At 54.2% G+C, this 18896-nt stretch overlaps 4 protein-coding genes across 4 annotated transcripts; 3 read left to right on the top strand and 1 right to left on the bottom strand.

Annotated features, from left to right (window-relative positions):
- Positions 1–119: 119 nt before the first annotated feature.
- On the top strand, positions 120–3223 carry AB675_1696 (TBC domain-containing protein C4G8.04; the record flags this gene model as incomplete). The annotated part of the gene is made up of 2 exons (XM_018141603.1): positions 120–2240; positions 2336–3223. 2 exons carry the CDS (start codon positions 120–122, stop codon positions 3221–3223), a joined length of 3009 nt encoding a protein of 1002 aa, XP_017996003.1.
- Positions 3224–4038: 815 nt separating this feature from the next.
- Positions 4039–8051, bottom strand: AB675_1695 (DNA repair protein RAD5; the record flags this gene model as incomplete). The annotated part of the gene is made up of 3 exons (XM_018141602.1): positions 4039–5333; positions 5399–6397; positions 6446–8051. 3 exons carry the CDS (start codon positions 8049–8051, stop codon positions 4039–4041), a joined length of 3900 nt encoding a protein of 1299 aa, XP_017996032.1.
- A 1120-nt stretch (positions 8052–9171) lies between these two features.
- On the top strand, positions 9172–12506 carry AB675_1694 (uncharacterized protein; the record flags this gene model as incomplete). Its single annotated transcript, XM_018141601.1, has 2 exons — positions 9172–9269; positions 9323–12506. 2 exons carry the CDS (start codon positions 9172–9174, stop codon positions 12504–12506), a joined length of 3282 nt encoding a protein of 1093 aa, XP_017996048.1.
- A 470-nt stretch (positions 12507–12976) lies between these two features.
- On the top strand, positions 12977–18831 carry AB675_1693 (Vacuolar membrane-associated protein iml1; the record flags this gene model as incomplete). Its single annotated transcript, XM_018141600.1, has 2 exons — positions 12977–14576; positions 14627–18831. 2 exons carry the CDS (start codon positions 12977–12979, stop codon positions 18829–18831), a joined length of 5805 nt encoding a protein of 1934 aa, XP_017996039.1.
- Between the last annotated feature and the right edge of the window lie 65 nt (positions 18832–18896).

Here is an 18896-nt window from a genome sequence, read left to right as displayed (position 1 = left end):
CAGTCGAGTGTCCCCTTCGCCCCTGCCCGGTTTATAAGTTCTGAAACCTGCCATGGGGTGAAGGTCCGGAAGGCCATTCGATTACAGTCTTCCTCTGACCACGTCCGGAAGGGTTGAGCATGTCGGACAATGGAAGCAATGCATCCAGACGGTCTTCATCACAGGCATCACGGGCTTCCAACGACAGCAAGAAGACAAGGACAATCCGCGGCCAACCCAAGCGGGCAGGCTCCATGACCTCAAATGCGTCTCTGGCAGACCATGATCCCTCCTTGACTTCGTTTCCCTCTCTCGACACCGAGCACGAATCTCCGGCAGAAATAGATCCTCGCCAGTTGATTGCTCAGGCGACCATCACAAGGACTACTTCCCAGAAAGCGAGAGACAGAAGGGCGACTCTAGCAGGCCTGACAAACGCCTCTCCCTCTGTCACACGAGGCAATGCGCTGTTCGATGACTCTCCAAGATCGTCCCTCGACACACCAGGCTCCCTCCACCTGAGCAGCGACGAGCACATACAACGCCTGATAGCAAAAGGAGGGGCAGTCAAATTGATCAGACAATATGCCCAAGATTTGGCACAGCGCGATGCAGAGATCTCGGCACTCAGGATAAGAGCAGACAACCGCGAACGGGAGCTCAAACGATTGCTCCGGGAAGCAGATGTACCAACGGCGGAAATCGAGAAAAGGTTGCTGAGGCTCGAGCAAGGGGCTCACGATGCACATGCCGACGCCAGTGGCCGTCAGAAGAGTCTCGGTGGGCTGCTAGACGATGCTATGGCCACGACTATGTCGGTCAGCGTCTCGTCGCCTACAAACGAGATTGGAATGCCTGTCCCAATCCTACAGCAGGTCCCAACGACGCGGCGCAGTCCTGCCAAAGCAAGTGCCACGTCCAGCCAGCAAAGCAGCCGAGCGAATAGTACTCTCAGCCAGACGAGCGATCCGGATCAGACGCTACGGCCCAAGGCGGCATCGGGTCCCGGTAGAGTCGCGGGCCTACAGAGCATGTTTCAGCCTCCTCAGCAAACCTCGAGTTACTTTATTGGTGGGTCAAAATCTGTCAAGAAGCCAAAAGCTGCCGACGAGGTTAGTGTCAGGTCAACACAGTCTTCTCGGTCGTGGACCCAGATATTTGGCGGCAAAGGCACTGGTCGCGCCCGTGCGTCTTCCCTAGTAGAGGAGACGAACGGCCAACCGAGCAAGGCGGAATCTGCTCTCGCAAAGCTATCGAAGACGGTCACGAATCCCCAGCCAGCACCGCATCGTGGCAGTACGGGCGGACTGCCGAGTGGCACTCTGAAAGGCCGACCTGCTGGTCGTAGGACGACTACGGCATCTCGACTCTCCGCCAGCCCGAACCACAACAGAAAGGACTCGAATGCAAGTCTCCCTTTGACAGTGGAGATGGATAGCGTGGTTGAGCCTGCTGAACTCCCTCCAACAATGACACATAACAACCACGATACCTCAGGAGTGCTGATGGATAGATTTGGTTTCATCTACGATCAGCGACGGCGAAAGCGGCAGTCTCTCCAGCTTCCTAAGCGTCGGAAAAATCAACTAAGTGCAGAAGCATCCAGTATCAGGTCCGATGTATCGCCGCCAGGCAGCGATCCCGTTCGATCTGCAACACCTCTTTCCATCAACGAGGACGACTCGAAAAAGTCATGGCAAGAGTATCTGAAGCCAGCTTACTACCAAAGCAGACCCAAAGAATTGCTACTACACACCCCCTCTGCTGGAGCTGTCGTCACCGTCAGCACAGTGGGAGCCGCGGGAACACTCACACCACCGAGAATTCATTCCGCCGAAGGTGGTCTGGTTCCTACACGATCAACATCACAACCTCAATCATCGCACGTCAACGCGTCGACCGAAGGCCACACAACCGAGGAAGAAGCCGAGCAATCCCACGGTCACACACACGACAGCACTCCAACAAAACTCCTCCTCGACCAGCTCAACGACCTCCACGACTCCATGCAAACCGAGCGCATGACCAAGTGGAACAGCTTCCTCCGCGCCGTCCGCGCCGAACGAGCCAGCAACTACACCACCGAAAACGCCTCCTCCCTCAAAAATGCACCCGAAGCGGACCTCCTCGACGGCGAGCTCATCGGCATAGCCACCCTCGGCCGCTCCGCCAAACAACGCGCCAAATACACCCACTTCAAGTCCCTCGTCCTCGCCGGCATTCCCATCACACTCCGCCCCAAGATCTGGCCGAATGCTCGGGTGCCGCAGCGAACCGCATCCCAAATTACTACGAAGATTTAGTGCTGCGGTCGGAAGAAGGCAGCACCGAGATCGACCGCGAGATCGCACAACAGATCACCGCCGACATCCGCCGCACCCTGACCGACAACATCTTCTTCCAATCGGGCCCCGGTGTGAAGCGCCTCGACGAGGTTCTACGCGCGTACTCCCTCCACAACCCCTCAATCGGTTACTGCCAGGGCATGAACCTCATCGCCGGCTCGTTGCTGCTCATCTGCGCAAATGCGGAAGACTGCTTCTGGCTGCTCGTCGCTGTCATTGACACGATCCTCCCCAGCGCCTACTTCTCCGGCAGTCTGCTCGTCGCGCGCGCCGATCAGATCGTGCTGAGGGAGTACGTCAAGGAGTTGCTACCCACTTTGTCCGCAAAACTAGACGAGTTAGGGGTTGAGCTGGAAGCGTGTACCTTCCACTGGTTCCTGTCGCTGTACGCGGGCGTGCTCACGGGAGGGGAAGCGCTATATCGGATCTGGGATATTGTGCTGACGCTACATTCTACGGAGGCGATGCCGACGTTTAATGAGACGAATCGCACGACTCTCACCAACACCCTGACAGTCGACTTCCCGAGTCTACCCAACCCGCTGAACAATGCTTTGAACAGCATCTCCGCGCCTACTACACCCGTTACGGCATCCAACCCAGCCGCAACAGAACCGCCCACAACTCCCTCCACGGTAGTCGGAGGAGTCGAAGCGCACGACGGCACCTCCTCACCCTTTCTCTTCCAGATCGCACTCTCCCTGCTGTACCTCAACCAATCTGAGATCTTGAGTTTGGAGACGCCGGCGGAAGTGTATAGTTATCTGAATCACAATGTCACGGATCATGCGGTCAGTGTGGATGCGCTGGTGCAGGCGAGTGAGGCGCTGGGGAAGAAGGTCAAGAGGGGGGACGTGTTGGAGAAGAGGCGGGCTGCTGTGAAGGTGCTGGGTGGGTAAAAAGGATTTGCTTTGGCGGAAGAGGTTTGGGTGATCCAGGAAAGACCTGCAAGTGTTCAAGTGGCAGGCTGCCGCTTAGCAGCGAGCGATGCCTTCGAATTCTATGTGAGTGATCTGATTGGGTCAGATTGGCTTGGAAAACAGCAAGCGAGCGAGAATAGACTTACATGATATGAGATATGATACCCTCGGACGCAGCGTGTGCTGAGAATGACGACAAGTTTCTGCTTACTCTCGTGGTCAATATCACGTGTGTTCTGAAGTGCTGTACATACCTGGCGTCAAAGCCGTCATCAAGGGGAAGATTCTTGAGGCCTTGGTGTGCTCGCTGTTGTGTAACGGCAGTGCAAGCTTGCCAGATTAGTTCGGCGCCCCTGGAGTGGATTGATAGATGATACTGTTGGATCATCAGTCCAGGCAGAGCTCTGCTACTAGTCGCATTGACCATTCTTCTCGCAGAATCTACGCCAGGGCGGCCTTCACCACACTCAAACCCTCAACGTATCACAAAATCTCAAAATGTAAGAGCAGGGATTATCATTATCATGTACGGGAGCGCTTCAGCATACACACATCGTTTCCCATCAAGCCAGAGCGATTCACAAATCGAAATCACAAGACATCCTTCGAAGCAAGCAGCAAAATCCTCCCAAAATGCCGAAATGCACCCCAGAGCCCGCCCTGTAGCTAGGTTGCTCCAAGATAGCTCCAGCAGTTCAGAGCACTCGCGCTCCAGCTTCAGCTTGCTGGGTCGCCTAAGCTCGTACTCCAGCTCCCAGCATATCCTCATTGAGCGCCCTCTAGATCGATCGAGCTCAAGCCAAGTCCTCCTCAACACCCATCCCACCCTCAACGCCCTCTTCAACATCGCTATCCGGAGCCACATACGGATCGTCGGGCATGATGAATGACTCCTCAGCGCCCGCCTCGGCGTAGCCAGAGCGACCACTGTTGCGGTTTCGGCCACTGCGACGGCCTCCCTGTCCCTGTTGTTCCTCCTCGCAGTCCTCATCGCCGTCATTCGTGTCCTCAATCGGCGCGAACAGCCTCAGCAATTCTTCCGTGGTAAGCTTCCCGACGCGATTCTTCTTCTCCATCGCGCTGTCGATCTCGAGGGTCTTCCGTTTCTGCATCTGCAAGATGTCCATGTCGATCGTGTTCTTCACCGCAAGTCTTACAACCTCCACGTCCTTGGTTTGACCGATGCGGAAGACGCGACAGAACGCTTGCGTTTCCATTGCGACATTCCACCACAGGTCAATGAGGATGACGCGGTTGGCCATGGTCAGATTCAGACCTACCCCACCAGCCATCATAGCCGCCAGCAGGATCTTGCAGTCAGGGTCCTCCTCGAAGCGAGAAATGGCCTTGTTGCGCGCGTCGAAGGTCATCTCTCCATGAAATTGAGCGTGTCCCCAGCCCTCCTCGTCGCAGATTTTGCTAAACACACGTAGAACGCCTCGAAACTGAGAGAACAGCAGGATCTTGTTGTCGGGATTCTCTGCTTGCCATTCCTTGATCTGCTTCACAGCCGCCATTGTTTTCGTGGACTGAATGACTGGATTGGCGATGTTCAACCAATTGATGTCTTCCTCAGGACTATCCTTGTTGCGCTTCCGTTTCTTGCTCATGTCTTGAGCAACGGGTGTGCCTTTGGACGCGTCATTGAAAGCCTGCGCAGCGTAGGACTCGGACTTTTTGAATCGACAGCTGCATTCGAGGCAGGTAGCGGACTCGCCGCCAGCGACCATGCTCTCGTAGGCGACTTGATTGAGGCAGGCGAAGCAGTAGATGTGGAGGCAGCTGGTCACGTAGGGGTTGCTGGGCTGCTGGCCGCAAAGGGGACAAAGAGATCGATTATTTGCTTTCTCCCATTGCCCATCGTCGTGCATGGCTTTGAGACAGCGGCGAAATTGTTGGGAGATGTCGCCATTGAAGCGGGAAGGTACCTCAGCGACAGAGAGCAAGTGTCTGTCATCCGATGAGGCCGTCGTAACTTGGCTGCCACTAGCGAGGTCGACGTTGACAGATGCCGATGCACTGGAGCCCTCCTGGGGAGTGGATGCTGACGCGCCCAAAGGTTGATCAAAGCCCTCCTGGGGTCGATAGCCTGGGATCCCAGAGTTTGATCATTAGCTTGTGGGCTAGGGTCGTTCTCAGTCACCGTGTCAAGACCAGCCTGCAGACCAGCCACTTGTTGACGGGTAATAGGATCATTCTGCATTTCTGGAGAGTTCGACAAGGTCCACAGCTTCTCAAGATCCTCAATCTGTAGCAAATCTTTCAGTGTCCTCTGGATGAGCATCATATGCGCGGTCAATTGACGAAGACGCATTAGGAGAACGAAGATGTTTGAGTAGCTGACAGCCAGCATTGACCCATTCCTCCAGGTGTTGATTCGCTGAATGAAGCGATCGCGGACAATCTTGTATAGTGCTCTCTCGAAGACACTGAATTCGAGCTCAATCGTCTTGACGGGCTTCGCCGGAGGCAGCTGAATGATCGGGCGACCGAAGAGCTGATCTTTATGAGTCCGTCGAATCATCATTTTCTCAAGCATTGCCTTGAGACGCTTGAGAGCATCGGTAGACCCTTTCTTGCAGAAATTCGTTTTCCACACATCGAAGTCACCAGTGGCGAAGACCTTGAGGAATCGGAAGTAGGCAAAGAATTCCTCCAAAGAATTGACGACTGGTGTTCCTGACAGCGTCCAGCGAAAGCGACCTCGAAGTTTCCAAGCGCCCTCACTTGTACGAGAAGTGTAGTTCTTGATAGCCTGGGCTTCATCGAGAACAATGCGATGCCACTTGATTCGATGCAGGAGGCCTTTGTTTTCCTCAAAGTGCTTCTCCCACCATTCCTCTTTGGCTCGAGCAGTGATGAGGTGTTTCGGATATTCTTTCTTTGGATAGGACTTGACGATCTCGTGGTACGATGTGATGACGACATCGAAGGCGCTCAGCATTTCGATGGGGTTCTGAATAGCAACAGCCTGGCTGGCTTTGTAGATCATGACGCTTCTCAGATAGCCATGTTTGGGGTCGCCGTGCTTGTTGAGTTCGTTGAACCACTGCTGTTGAAGGACCGCGGGAGTGACAATTAGAGTGGCTTTATGAGTACTCTCGAGTGGTGCTCGTCCGTCGACGATGTTAGCAATGGCCATGACGGTTTTGCCTGGACGTCATTAGCTGTGTGAGTGTCAACGAGCAGGCTGCGACTTACCAAGACCCATTTCATCGCTCAGCATGCCGCCGGACGGCTTACCTTCATTCTCACGTTCTCGCATCTTACCTGCGCCGATGGTCTGGTAATGATGCAGAGAGGTCCTCATTCCTCTCAGGCGCCAAGCTCCCTCGCCATCAGCTCTCATGGCTCCTCTGCCATTGAAACTTTTGATTGCTAATTCCAGGAGTTTCTTGTCACCGACGTGTTGGTCTCTGTGTTCTTGCGGGATTGATGCAATGAGTTCGGCCAAAGCCAGATGTCGCCGAGTTTGGTTAGACGTTGGCTGCGCTTCAGCTTCGCGATTCTTTGTAGCCTGACCCAACAAATCGTAAGGAAGCAGTGAATCAACACCCTGGAAGAGGCTTCGATCTGGCTGCTTGCGACCACCACGCCCACGTGCAGTGGTACGTGAGCCTCGAGGCCGGCCTCCTCTGCCTTTGCCGCGAACGGAGGCAGTAGGTGGTGCTGTCGCCTTGGCTTTGTGTGTTGAGACTCGTGGCCGGCCTCGACCACGCTTAGCAGGCATACCTTGGGCTCCTTCATCTATGTCGTTGGCAGCACCATTCTCATCGGCTGGAGCGATTTGCATGTGGCCTGATTCGAGATTAGACTCTGCGACAGATCTCGTTGGACCCATCTCGAGGATGTCATCGTCCAACATCTCAAAGCCATGCTCGTCGTCAGAGGGGGAATCTTCGTGCTCAGACACGAACATCGAATGTTCTTCCTCGCGGTAGGCCTGCTTTCCCTTGCGAGCATTCAGACGAGCTTTCTCAGCAGCCTCGGCTTGCAGGAATGCGATTCGAGCAGGCATATCCAGCTTGCCGGCCTTCTTCCGACGTTCATAGGTTCTCTTGGCTTTCTTGAACTCTTCTTTCTTGCGAGCATCTTCCGCATCGCTATCTAGCTCCATGTGATCACCAATATCAGCAAGATCATCGGGCTGAGGGTTGGCCGGCATTGCTTCTGTATTTCTGGTGAACTCTGCAAGCAGTTGTTCCATCTCAGCATCGTTCATCTCGTCATCTTCTCCGTTGTGCATACCGTGATCTTCGATGTTGGGAGGACCATGATCTTCCGTGGCATGAAAATCGATACCTTCGATGGACTCTGCGATTGGTAGTGAGGGAAGTCGTTGAGGTTGGATTTCACGTTCAGCAGATCCTTGAGGGGTCTCCAGAATTTCGCGCTCGGGAACTGGTTCCTTCTTGACGATTGTTCGCTGAATTGGTGGGACTGAAGTGCTTGGTCCGGCGCCGGCAGTGTTCTCGCCATCGCCCTCGTCATCAGAGATCTCGATGATGTCCGAAGGAATGGGACTGCTCTTTGTGGGAGGATTGCTCTGCTCAATCTGGGGTACATTGTTATCCGAGGGCGGTTCTGTGGGTGGTTTCGGAGACGAGTGTTCGCTGGCTTGGGCGGGCTCTGGCTGGGCTTCGACGGATCGGAGTGGTTCTTGATTGTCTGCGGTCAGAGGATCCATCGACTCGTGATGGAGATCCTCAACTGTGAGCGCCTGTGGTGTGGGACTTTTGGTTGGTACCTCAGGTAAGGCAGAGCCTCGCTGCTTAGCAGCAGCGCCATCATCACCACAATCATCCATCATGGCGGCGACGATAGTGTGTTAGTGTGTCACGAGTTAGCAGAAGTGACAGACCTGGAAAGGCGGATAGGGTCAAGAAGATTTGAGAGGTATGGGAAAGGTGCAAAGGAGAGAAGAAGATCGACGAGGAGGGAAGTAAATATAGTCGATCAGATCAGCGAGCACAGTGAAGTAACAGAGTAGCCGGCAACCACGACGCGAGAGGTCTGCATTCACTGAAGATAAGTCAGAAGTGACCGACAAGCGAAGGCCACCGGCAAGTATCCTGTGTTCTGGCGTAGAGAACCGGGAAGGCACCGAGGATAAACCATTGCCGCCCACTGTTTCACGTGTGCGCTGCAAACCACGGCCGGGAATGGTGTTAGTGACTTGGAAAAAGTGAGTCTTGTCGTAGCAGTCCGTCATCGAGCCCGAGGAGGCATCTGTTGCGCCTCTCGCGCTGGAGTTCGAACAGCAGCAGCAGTGGTAGTATGGGCAGGAGCGAAACGCTGCCTCTGTTCCTGCTCCACCTCCGATTTGTCCTTGCTGCAACTTCATGATTTCAGCTCTCGAACGTCTGTCCTTCTAGGACATCTTATCAGGCATAGCAAGCCCAGCAGTCTTGCAGAAAAGATGGCAGAAGGTGGCATGCCAGAGAAGTCCCAAGAATAGTTGTAGAACGCGGGAACTCTTCTAGGGGATGATACCTGTTCCTTTGACCTGTGGATCTCTCCTCTGCACCTTCGCCCATCCACGGCAATGTGAAAAGTACCTAGGTAGGTGTGCTGCTCAGTGTAGACTCCTGAGATATCAAATCTGTGAAGCTAGCAAGAGCGAGAGCAATGAACGCGCTTGCTTGAAGAACGCGTATACGCGCTAGCCTACATGGAGCAACTTAGCCGAAGCGCATCCCTTCGGCCATGATGCGCTAGAAAGTCGGTGAGAGTTCACTGGAAAGCTGCCATGCAGCACCTTTTGCACTCTGTGAACTGCAGAGTGGCATGACCAGCAGACGAAGGGTAACAAGAAGAAGCCCTGAACATGCGACGGGTCGGACCGCAGCTTCATCCCAAGTCGAGCATTTCCTAACCCTGCCCCATTGCCGCATGGCCGCACCGGTCTGCGATCGGCGCACGACAGCATGTTGGGGAGATTGATCCAGGGCTATGGCAAGAGCTCGTCGAGCTCGAGTCGACCACAGAGGAAGCACACAGTCGCTCGCTACTATGGCCTGTCCACGTAGCAGAATCGACGCACGGCTTTCCAGCATCACCTCCGAGCACGCCAATCAGCTCTCCGAGCTTTCGCATAGGACCATTCGACGATCGCGGAGGCGTCGGTGTGGCCGAGGCGCACAATCTGAGAGTTGTCATCGCGCAAGACGCTTTCGGGAGCCTGGACAAGCAACTAGTGCTCTACGATTCACATAAGACGACATCAGATGCCTCTCCTCGAAAAGCGACTGCGCCGACAGCGACTCTGCGAGATGGCAACAAAAGTCGCACCCAGCAGCCTATGCCAATGCACCAGAGAAACAGGAGCTCGACGATTGGTGGCCCAGCCAGTGCGTGGACTCGCCACACTCGTGATACCGATGGAGATGACAAAGTGAACCGCCTCCTCGAATGCATGTTCGGCAACACGAGCACGACAAAGAGCGACGCTAGTACCAAGATGCACATTCTGTTATCTGGTTCTGATGCTGCCCCGGCCCAGCTGTCCACAGCTTCGACGGCGACGACTAGGCCTAACTTTCCAAGAGCGCTCACGTCTCAGACGACCACGAAACTAGCACGTGCTAATCAAGGCTCCTGGGAAGACGCCACCAGCGACCAAGATGTCATCCTGATTACCAGACTGTTCGCTGTGCCCTTACCTGACTCGAAGGAACCAATCGTGACGCGACCTAGATCGGGCGAACAAACTGCTGAGATCGCATCGCCAATGAGCGAAGACGGTGGCGCATCACGCAAAACTAAGTTGATTGAGAAGAAGACTCCGATGTATGCTGTCGGCCTTCTAGTGACCTTGCCTCGTGAGGAGTCTCGTTCAAATTTCTCTCGGCCACCTTCGCGGATGTCTGTTGCATCAACCTCATTTCCGAGTTCAAGTGGGTCTGATTTTGCCTCTTCCTGGAGTTTGCTTGAGGCTATCTCGGACTCTCTGTCTTCACCAACAAGAACTTCACCGAGACAATTGGACAATCGAATTAGTGTCCTGACCAATTCCTGGGATATGATACTAAGAGCCATGTCTGACGTCGAGGCTGTTGCAAAAGAAGAGATCCGCCATGGGTTGCAGCTTGTCAATCGACAAGTAATGTCATCCACAACCAAGGTGCCGAAGGGCTTGAATGAGCAGCGTACGAATCAGCGAAACATCTACATCACCCAACCAATGGCTCTCGCCGGTGCAAAGAGCCTTCACACTTCTAGTCGACACCTCGTCCAACGGCTAACTCTCGGACTGCAGATCCCAAGAGTGATCACGGGCATAGGATTTCGGGACGGGCACTGGAATGACGAAGCACGGTACCTGGTGCACGTCTGCAATTCAAAATCGCAGAATCACTTCCTCCTAAATCTGCTAACCGCCTTTCTTGGCAACCACACGGAGTGGCTTGGGAGTGCTCTCACGAAGGCGGCTGCGAAAGAACAGGACGATGATGAGGCAGTACACGAGCCGTCTCTAGGTCTTTCGCGGACTGTCATCGTTTGCGATCAACGAGCATTGGCACGGCGGTATATCTTCATGCTCGCGTCTTTCTTGCCATCGTTGAGTGGCATCAGTCCCTTCGAACAGCGACCGACGCCATTCAAATCGCCACTGCCAACTCCCGGTTTATCGTCTTCATCTCTGAAGCACGTAAGGTATGCTTCTGACCAACACAACGACACGAGAGGATCTTCCCATAGCCATCATGTCACATTCGGTGATGCACATGATGCTACACTTCTCTCGACAAGTGTTTCGTCACGGACCAGTGCGAGCACGCATGCTTCCATGCGCCCATCGAAAGCTTTGCTTACTCGTAAGGACTCCGATACTACATCAATGCGAACTGCGTCGCGCTTCTCCGCTGCAACATCTGCCACACACATGCGCAAGACCAGTGCAGCAAGTTCCGCTTTGACGCCACAGCCTGTTGCTACGCAGCCCTATCTTCCGTCATCGCAGGATAGCTACTTTCCTGCCGACGCTGTAGCCGACAGTCCTGAGTACGGCGCGACTAATCAGCTGGCGCAGATTCTCCGCCGTGATTCAAGCAGCACTGTCGCTCCAAGATCCTCGAACGGTAGCTGGGGATTTCTTGGCTTGTGGTCGCGGAAGGGATCGCCAACAGTCGCGGGTGAGGATGCCAGCAATGCCTCGCCAGCCGTCTTCGGCAACCTGCATGGAGGCAGCTCTATGAGAGGAGGCAGCAACAAGCTTGAATCTATGGTCAGCGAAGCAACTTCAGCGGCTCTTCCGCAATCCATCTCTCAACCCCGGAAACCGGCGCTTCCCGCGGATGATGCGCACGATCTTGTCGACGAGCGCCTAAATGTCGTCGAAGCACCTCGTCTAAGAGTTGATGAGGAAGACGGTGTCGTTGATGTAGATATCGGTCTTCCAGGGTTTCTCGACTGGGATGCAGATGCCATTCCTGTTTCACCTGGCTCCCGAAATCACGCGTCGGCCTCTGGTCGCAGCCTCGAAGGCATTCCGTCTTTGCGGAGTTCATTCTCGCAGCCAAGTTCTTATGCCGCGCAATCGACTGCGGGTGACGCTGGTGTTGCTGGTTGGTTGCGTCGTTACCACGAAGACTTCCGACTCCAAGCCGTCAAGCCTTACTCTGACTTAGTGTCTGATATTAGGGACTCCATGCTCCGAGAAAGTCGATCGTTGCTAAGCAGGGACGCTGCAAACATGAGCGACACTTCTGATCAGGCGGAGACTTGGGTCGACATCAGCTCCACACTGATGGTCGATGCACGCAGATATACCGTGGAGAGACTCACTCTTCAGCGGAAGTTAGGAAGAAGCCGAATCGCGGACCTGCAGAGCCCGACTCCTCCCACAGACTCGCGCACAGCGGTCGAGCATCGTTTTGTCATGGAGCCGGTAAACGAGCCAGACCCTATGCTGGCAGACGCCTTCGCGAGCATACTGGATTTGTCGCGTAAGTCACACTCGAGGTCTGCATCCGGGACAGCAAAGTCTGGTCCTGCAACACCAGCTGGGTCTCTGCCGCGAGAGATCACTGTGCCACCACGGATCCTACGAAGCAGCTGTCAACAAGCTGTGGCAGAGGTATTGGAACAGGTGGTCAAGAGCGTCAGTGAGCACATGGACAACCACGACGAAGGCCGTGCGGTCTCAACGAAGGCTTCCGCCGGCCAGAGTGCGAAAGAGAGACAAGGAGAGGAGCATAATGTGCTACGAGAAGGAGTGAAGCGTTGGCTGCTTGCAGCAGAGCCTCGAAGTGTGTGGTAGAGGCAGAGTATTGGATGCTAAGGTGAGCTCATTTGTATCAACAGAGGTGGTTGCGGGATAATTTTGACGACGTCACGAGATGAGATACCCCCAGCAGTGGTTTTGTATTACTATCTAGACACGGGCGGCTTGTAAGATGTAACAATACTAAGAGCTAGAGCTTTGATCTACTGCATTTTGTTCCCGCTGCACACAAGAGAAGCAGTTACGATCGCCGCCCACGGGCACTGCAACAAGGTCGGATCACGTGATTTTCTTCCATCGCCAGAGGCCAAGAGACAGTGTACCTCTTGCCTTCTGAGCATCTTCTCACTTTCAACGTCTGCTAGTGAAAGTCTTCGCACTACGATACTGTGTGCTCAATCAACTGCATTCAGTCGTCGATGCCACACTCGTAATCAACATGAACAAATCGCACGGTTCTCGTGCGCAAGTAATTGCATTAGACGCGTTCGCCAATCAGAACAGCAATGGCGACTCTGAGGCCAGCGCTCGCAAGCCCACGGAGGAGGGATAGCTCATCATCGACGGTCAAGGCGGCAAAGCTTCCTCACGACAAGCCGAGGAACAAACACGTCAGAGACATTCTCGGTGCAACACTGTGGGTTCACGATGATCAGACTTCGACAGATGAGATTCTGATCAAGGAGTCCTTACTGACAACTTCGACAATTAAGGATGGAGACGTAATAGAGATCACAGCTACTCGTGCCAATCAAGATCGAAACGAGAGGCACGATGAAGGCAACGCCGCGTCTGAGAGCGGGACAACATCCGAAGCTCGACAGCACGAGTTCGTGCCCCGGCTTCTTTGCATTGCTCGAGCTCAGAGTAGCGATGCGAAAGGCAAGCTCATCAACTTCGACATTTCACTCCACTCAAGGCTAGCAGTGACTTCTGGTTTTCGATCAAGGGACACAGTTGAGGTCCGCGCGACAGACGTTGGTACTCATACGGCGTCTCACGTCGAGCTAGGCTTTAGAGATGTCTATCTCGCAAGATCCGACATGTGGCGCATGGTTGGGCAAGAACTTGCCAACAAGTTCGTTCACGTTGGTCAGAGAATCACCTTCCTAGGAAGTGTCAGAGTTATTGTCAAGGCAATACACGTTCGAGGCCATCGGGTGGCAGCGGCGTACTTCTCCGGAAATACCGTACCCGTCTTTCGCAGCGAGGCGGCGCGCTACGTGATATTCATCCAGATGTCGCGTGAGATGTGGGGCTTCGATTCCGAAGGCAATGGCGAGATCTTGTTCAACAGGGTCATCAATGGTTTTCTTCCGGATCTGTTCAAGCGATGGACCACGCTGGAGGTGCGACATTTGGTTAGTATTGTGCTCTTTGGTCGCCAGGAGTACACTCAGTACGATCTTGACCTGCAAACACTCAGCTCGCGCATGCTAAACACTTCGCCGCCGAAGCGGAAACTATATCAAGACTTCTACAAGGTTGTCGTTACCGATATGGCAAGTGCTCAGTGGACCACGATCCTTGATGAGCTCAAGAAGAACTTCAGAGTCTTCCTTCGTGATGTCTCCCTGTTCCCACCCCAGGAAGCTGTGGATGTAACTCCAGATTCTCGCAAGGAATCCAAAATTACGGGGCGGCTGACCACTGCACTGAAGGGAAATATTCTGGAAGCAATCAACATGGCTTCGATGCAATTCTCAAATGACTACGTGGACAGAGACTTGATTCGCACCGGAGTGTCGGTAGTTGTGGTGACTGCAGGTGCTGGGGTGTACGAAGTTGACAAGGACCTCTTGAATCTAACGTCAGAGAACCTCACCAACAATGGCATCGGAATTGACATAGTGTGTCTTGCAAAGATGCCACTCCATTCAGTCCCATGCTTCAAGTACAGGACCAACAAGGACGAGCCGCCAGCAGTCCAGACTCAGAGCCTGAGCAGCGCGGGAAACTCCCCGACAGGTCGCAGCCTTATTCCTGCCGGCCTCAGCGCACCGACATCCTTTCGCGGATCGCCTCTGCTTCACTCAGTCAACAGCTCTGAGTTACATCCTTTCTCACAGATATCATCATCAATTCCGAGGGCTCGCCCGCAGGCTGGTCATATGGTATACCGCAGTGGATTGACCTTTCCTACTGGTCACCTACAGGCCCCAAGTCTCATCAAATGTCTGTCCAGTCAGTGAACAAGCATAACTTCGGCAAGGAAAGGAAAGAGTCCTTTGTGCCCCGTGTGCGCATGTACGAGATCCAGATGATGGGTCTCACAGAAATGGGTATGGCAGATATCAGCATTCCGTGGATGTCAGAGACGCAGGAATCTGAGCCAAAGCGACGCAAACGCAGGAAATCATACCACCAGCAGTTCGCCGGCTCGAGAAGCCTGTCTCATTCTCCCAGCATCTCCAGAAAGAGCATTCGATTGGACTCCGCATCATTCAAAGGGCATAGTCTCCTTGCTGCTGGTCAAAAACTTCATCGTGAGACATTCAACAAGATGGACAAATACGATGACTCGGTATTCAAGCCTGCTGCGCTGAAAAGGCGGCTCGCCTCGACAGACGCATCTACAAAGACCAGTTCTAAGACGCAAGGCCCCGGATCTATCTCATCACAGAATGTTGTGACTACTGGTGACGCTGCCGAAGAAGCACGACAGGCTGTAGAGTCAACATCTCACAGCACAAGGCCAGCCTCACCAGTCCGGTCTGAGACTGCCAGCATAACGAAGCTAAGTAAGCAGCGCAGTCCTCAAGCAGTAAAAGCTTCCCGAAACGCGAGCTATGCGCTCAGAGGCCTACTGCCGCCAACGCGCGCGACAGCAAGCACAGAGATCAACGTTGAGAACGCTCAGGCGCAAATGCAGAAAACGTCAGCGCCTAAAGCTCGCCCGCAGATAGGCACCAATACTCACGGCATTCGCTCGTTGTCCCTGTACAGTAATGCCTCTACAGCCACGACGACATTTGCGCCCTCGTTGCTTGGCAGCGAATTGTCGCCAGTCTCTTCAAATCCTGGCGGCGATCGACCTTCGACACCAATAAAAATAGCCCAGCCGCAAAGAATCGCCAATGGATCTGATTCGATATCCATCCGCGACGCGAAACCGAAGCGGCCAGGAGCTGATCCAAAAGAGCCTCCAAAAGACAACCCAGCAGTCAGCACCGCCTCATCAGCAAGTGGCTCGGATTCAAGCAGCTCTGATTCAGAGGGAACATCGGACATCCTCTCAAGCTCAGTCCCGAAGAGCGTTCTTCCATTCATTCGTAACGTCAACGCTTCGAATCCGCTGAAAGGCAACCCGAACAGAGAATCGTTCTTCGGGCGGTGGCAGCATCTCTATCCACGTAAACCTCGAGCCGCAATTGTCAAATGGCGATCGCTTTGCACACCTGCCGCTGTGCCCCTGACTACTGAGGACTTTCCTTCCAAAGACAGCCTTAGTACAGATTATAAAATTATTCGCGATTTTACTGTCACCGTCGGCAACCTTGACGACATGACCAGTGGGCCGAAGTCAAGAGACGAGCTACTACGTGAAATGCTCTCAGTCAGATTCGCACACGGGTATCAACTTGTTGTAGGACCACGAATGAACAAATTCGAAGGGCCTGGCCTACACGACGTCTCCTTCTTCTTCAATCCGGATGCTCAGCGTCATGCTGGTCAATATCTGTTCATGTCTATGGGCATTACGATACAGAAGCTGACACTACTCGACGACAGGCGCATTCAAGTGACTCGGTACCAACGAAATCCACTGCCCTCGCAGGATCTTCTACCGAAAGAGGTGTCGTATGAATCATACGTAAGAACGATTCTGGCCGACGACTTCAAGAAGCAGACAATGACGATCTCTGGCTATGACGAAGAGTATCCATGGGAACTAGCGGACAACTACCTTGCAAACACTGGCAAGTCTGCTGAGTCTGCTATCCAAACGCTCCGATTCTGGCGAGCACGATTTGTGCTGCTACCCGTGGAGCCGCCGGCCAACGCGTTCCGGCCGACTGCAGCTGACAGCGAGGAGAACGAAGAAGAAATACATCTTCGTGGAATACGAGCATTGACTCAGGCGTGGCAAAAGTTGCGATACGTTCCGCCCGAAGAGAGGCGGCCAGCTCAGAACCGCATGAGCGCTTTCAAGTCGAAAGATCGTAATCCTTTGAGTATCAAGATTGAAACTTTGAACCCATCCGAATTGGTGGCCACAGAGCTTGACAAGTTGCTTGCTGCAGAAGAAGCTGGCGAGGTGTCAATGGCGCAGCTGCTTCCGGAAGAAGAGCAATTCGATCGTGAGACTGCCAAGCTTGGTAAGATAGCAGCGGCAATACAGGGCGACCGCGGCATAGAGATCAAGAATCGACGATGGCATCTACGACTTCATTACAGTTGCTTCCATGGAGAAGACTTAACAAATTGGCTGGTACAGAATGTCCGCGACATCGACACGAGAGACGAAGCCGTTGAATTTGGTAATGAGCTAATGAAGGAGGGCCTCTTCGAGCACGTCAACAGCCGACACAACTTCAAGGATGGAACCTTTTTCTACTCGATCAAGTCCGAGTGGCGGGCTCCGCGCACTGAGGCTCGTCAGTCGTGGTTTCCTAGCAGTCGAAAGTCGGACAAGTCAACACCAGCAACTCCTGCACTCGAACAGACGATCAAGGAGTCGGCATCAGCTGCTGCACGAGGACGTGCTGCTACATCCAGCCTTCCCACAGCTCTGACGCCTATGAGCAATGACACAAGTCGACCGGCGCCCGAGCGCAAGAAGCTGGCAGTGTCTCTAAGCAAGATGATACGCCTTGATGTTGACACTAGAAAGCGATCCGGGCGACCTGAAATAGTGCACCTTCACTACGACCGCAACCACAGTCCAGAAAATTGCTACCATCTCGAGCTGTCGTGGCTAAATGTCACGTCAAAGTTGGTTGACGACGCGATCGTCTCGTGGACAACGACCGCCGAGCGATATGGCCTGAAACTGGTCGAAGTCCCTATCGTCGAAGCTTGCAAAGTGCCCGAGAACGAACCATTCCGGAGCGCTTACCGCATCAGACTTGCCGTACCACCTCCTTCCCAGCCTCAACGCCAGAACGGAAATGGCAACAGCTTCTTCACCGCGACTTCCTTCACACCGCACGAACCAGTCCGGACGGATCCGCATTTCTTCCAGAAGGCGCTACTGAAGCACTTCAACTTCGTCCTCGACCTTGAAGGTATCAGCGAGTTCCCAGAGAATGTTGAGATCAATTACTCATGGGGCAAGCTGAACTATACCTACACACAATTCGTTCACCGATCGGGCGTCATCCTTGGACAGATTACTGGTGAAGGAGATATCCTCCTGCTTGCAAATCGTCTCTACAACTCACGACTGGCGTCCACAAAGGATACCAACGCAAAGCTCGAAACCACAAGGCAGCTCAACGCAGCCGCTTACGCTCTTCGACCCGTCGCACACGCGCAAAACGCAGCGAAAGATGGACAGATGCAAGCCTCTGGAATCGTGGGCATCAACGTACAATCGCCAGCAATGTCAAGCACGTCACATGCTCTCTCCTCCCCGTCACCCATGCTGCGTCCGCTGCCACGGCCTCTCGTTCCCCCAAACACAGTCAGCAACTCTACTAGTGCATCCGCTATGAACTCGACAGCGTCCGTACCGCTCGCTGCACGCCTCAATGCTTCGATCACCGGAGCCGCAAGTCCTTTAAGCACTTCAGGTGCTCCCACGTCCGCTGCCCAATTACCTAGCATCTCCACCGCACTTGCGCAGCAACCGCCACCGGCACTGCCGACCCAGACTGCCCACCAACAACAAGTGACAGCCGACGTCTTCGGCCCTTGGCGCCCCATGCCCAACGCCCTCGCCCAATTCATCACCCCCGAGCAAATCAAAGACGAGCTCGAACGTTTCTGCTCTGACGCGGGCACACTCGAGGCATTCTACGCCGACACTTTTCTTGCGATGGCGCAGCAACAGGAAGCGGACGTATCAGCTGGGAATCTGACGCCGGTGCACAGCGGGAGGCGAAGTAGGGGCGGGAGCGTGCCGGGCACGCCCGTGAGTGCTGCTGCGGACAGGGAGGTTGGGTCTGCAGAGCGCGGCAAGAAACGTGGCAGTGTGGCGATGACGGGGAGTAGCTTGCTCAGACCCGTCGCGGAGAGTGAGCTCGACAGGACCGGCAGTGATGGCAGTGGCGGCGGTACGAGTGGAATTCCGGAGATGAGTTTGCCGGAGAGCGTACAGGCACTTCGAACCAAGGACAAGGACAAGGACAAGGACAAAGACAAAGACAAGGAGGGCGGAAAGATGGGATGGGGCTTAGGGCTGGGAAGGAAGGGCTGAGCCACCGCGATGGAGGCGATTCCTGCGGGTGAACGGATCATGTATCATCAACGCTGGATATCAAT

This window comes from Cyphellophora attinorum (genome assembly GCF_001299255.1).
Source record: "Cyphellophora attinorum strain CBS 131958 chromosome Unknown Contig34, whole genome shotgun sequence".
Classification (NCBI taxonomy): Eukaryota; Fungi; Ascomycota; class Eurotiomycetes; order Chaetothyriales; family Cyphellophoraceae; genus Cyphellophora; species Cyphellophora attinorum.
This window is presented reverse-complemented; position numbering and strand designations above follow the sequence as displayed.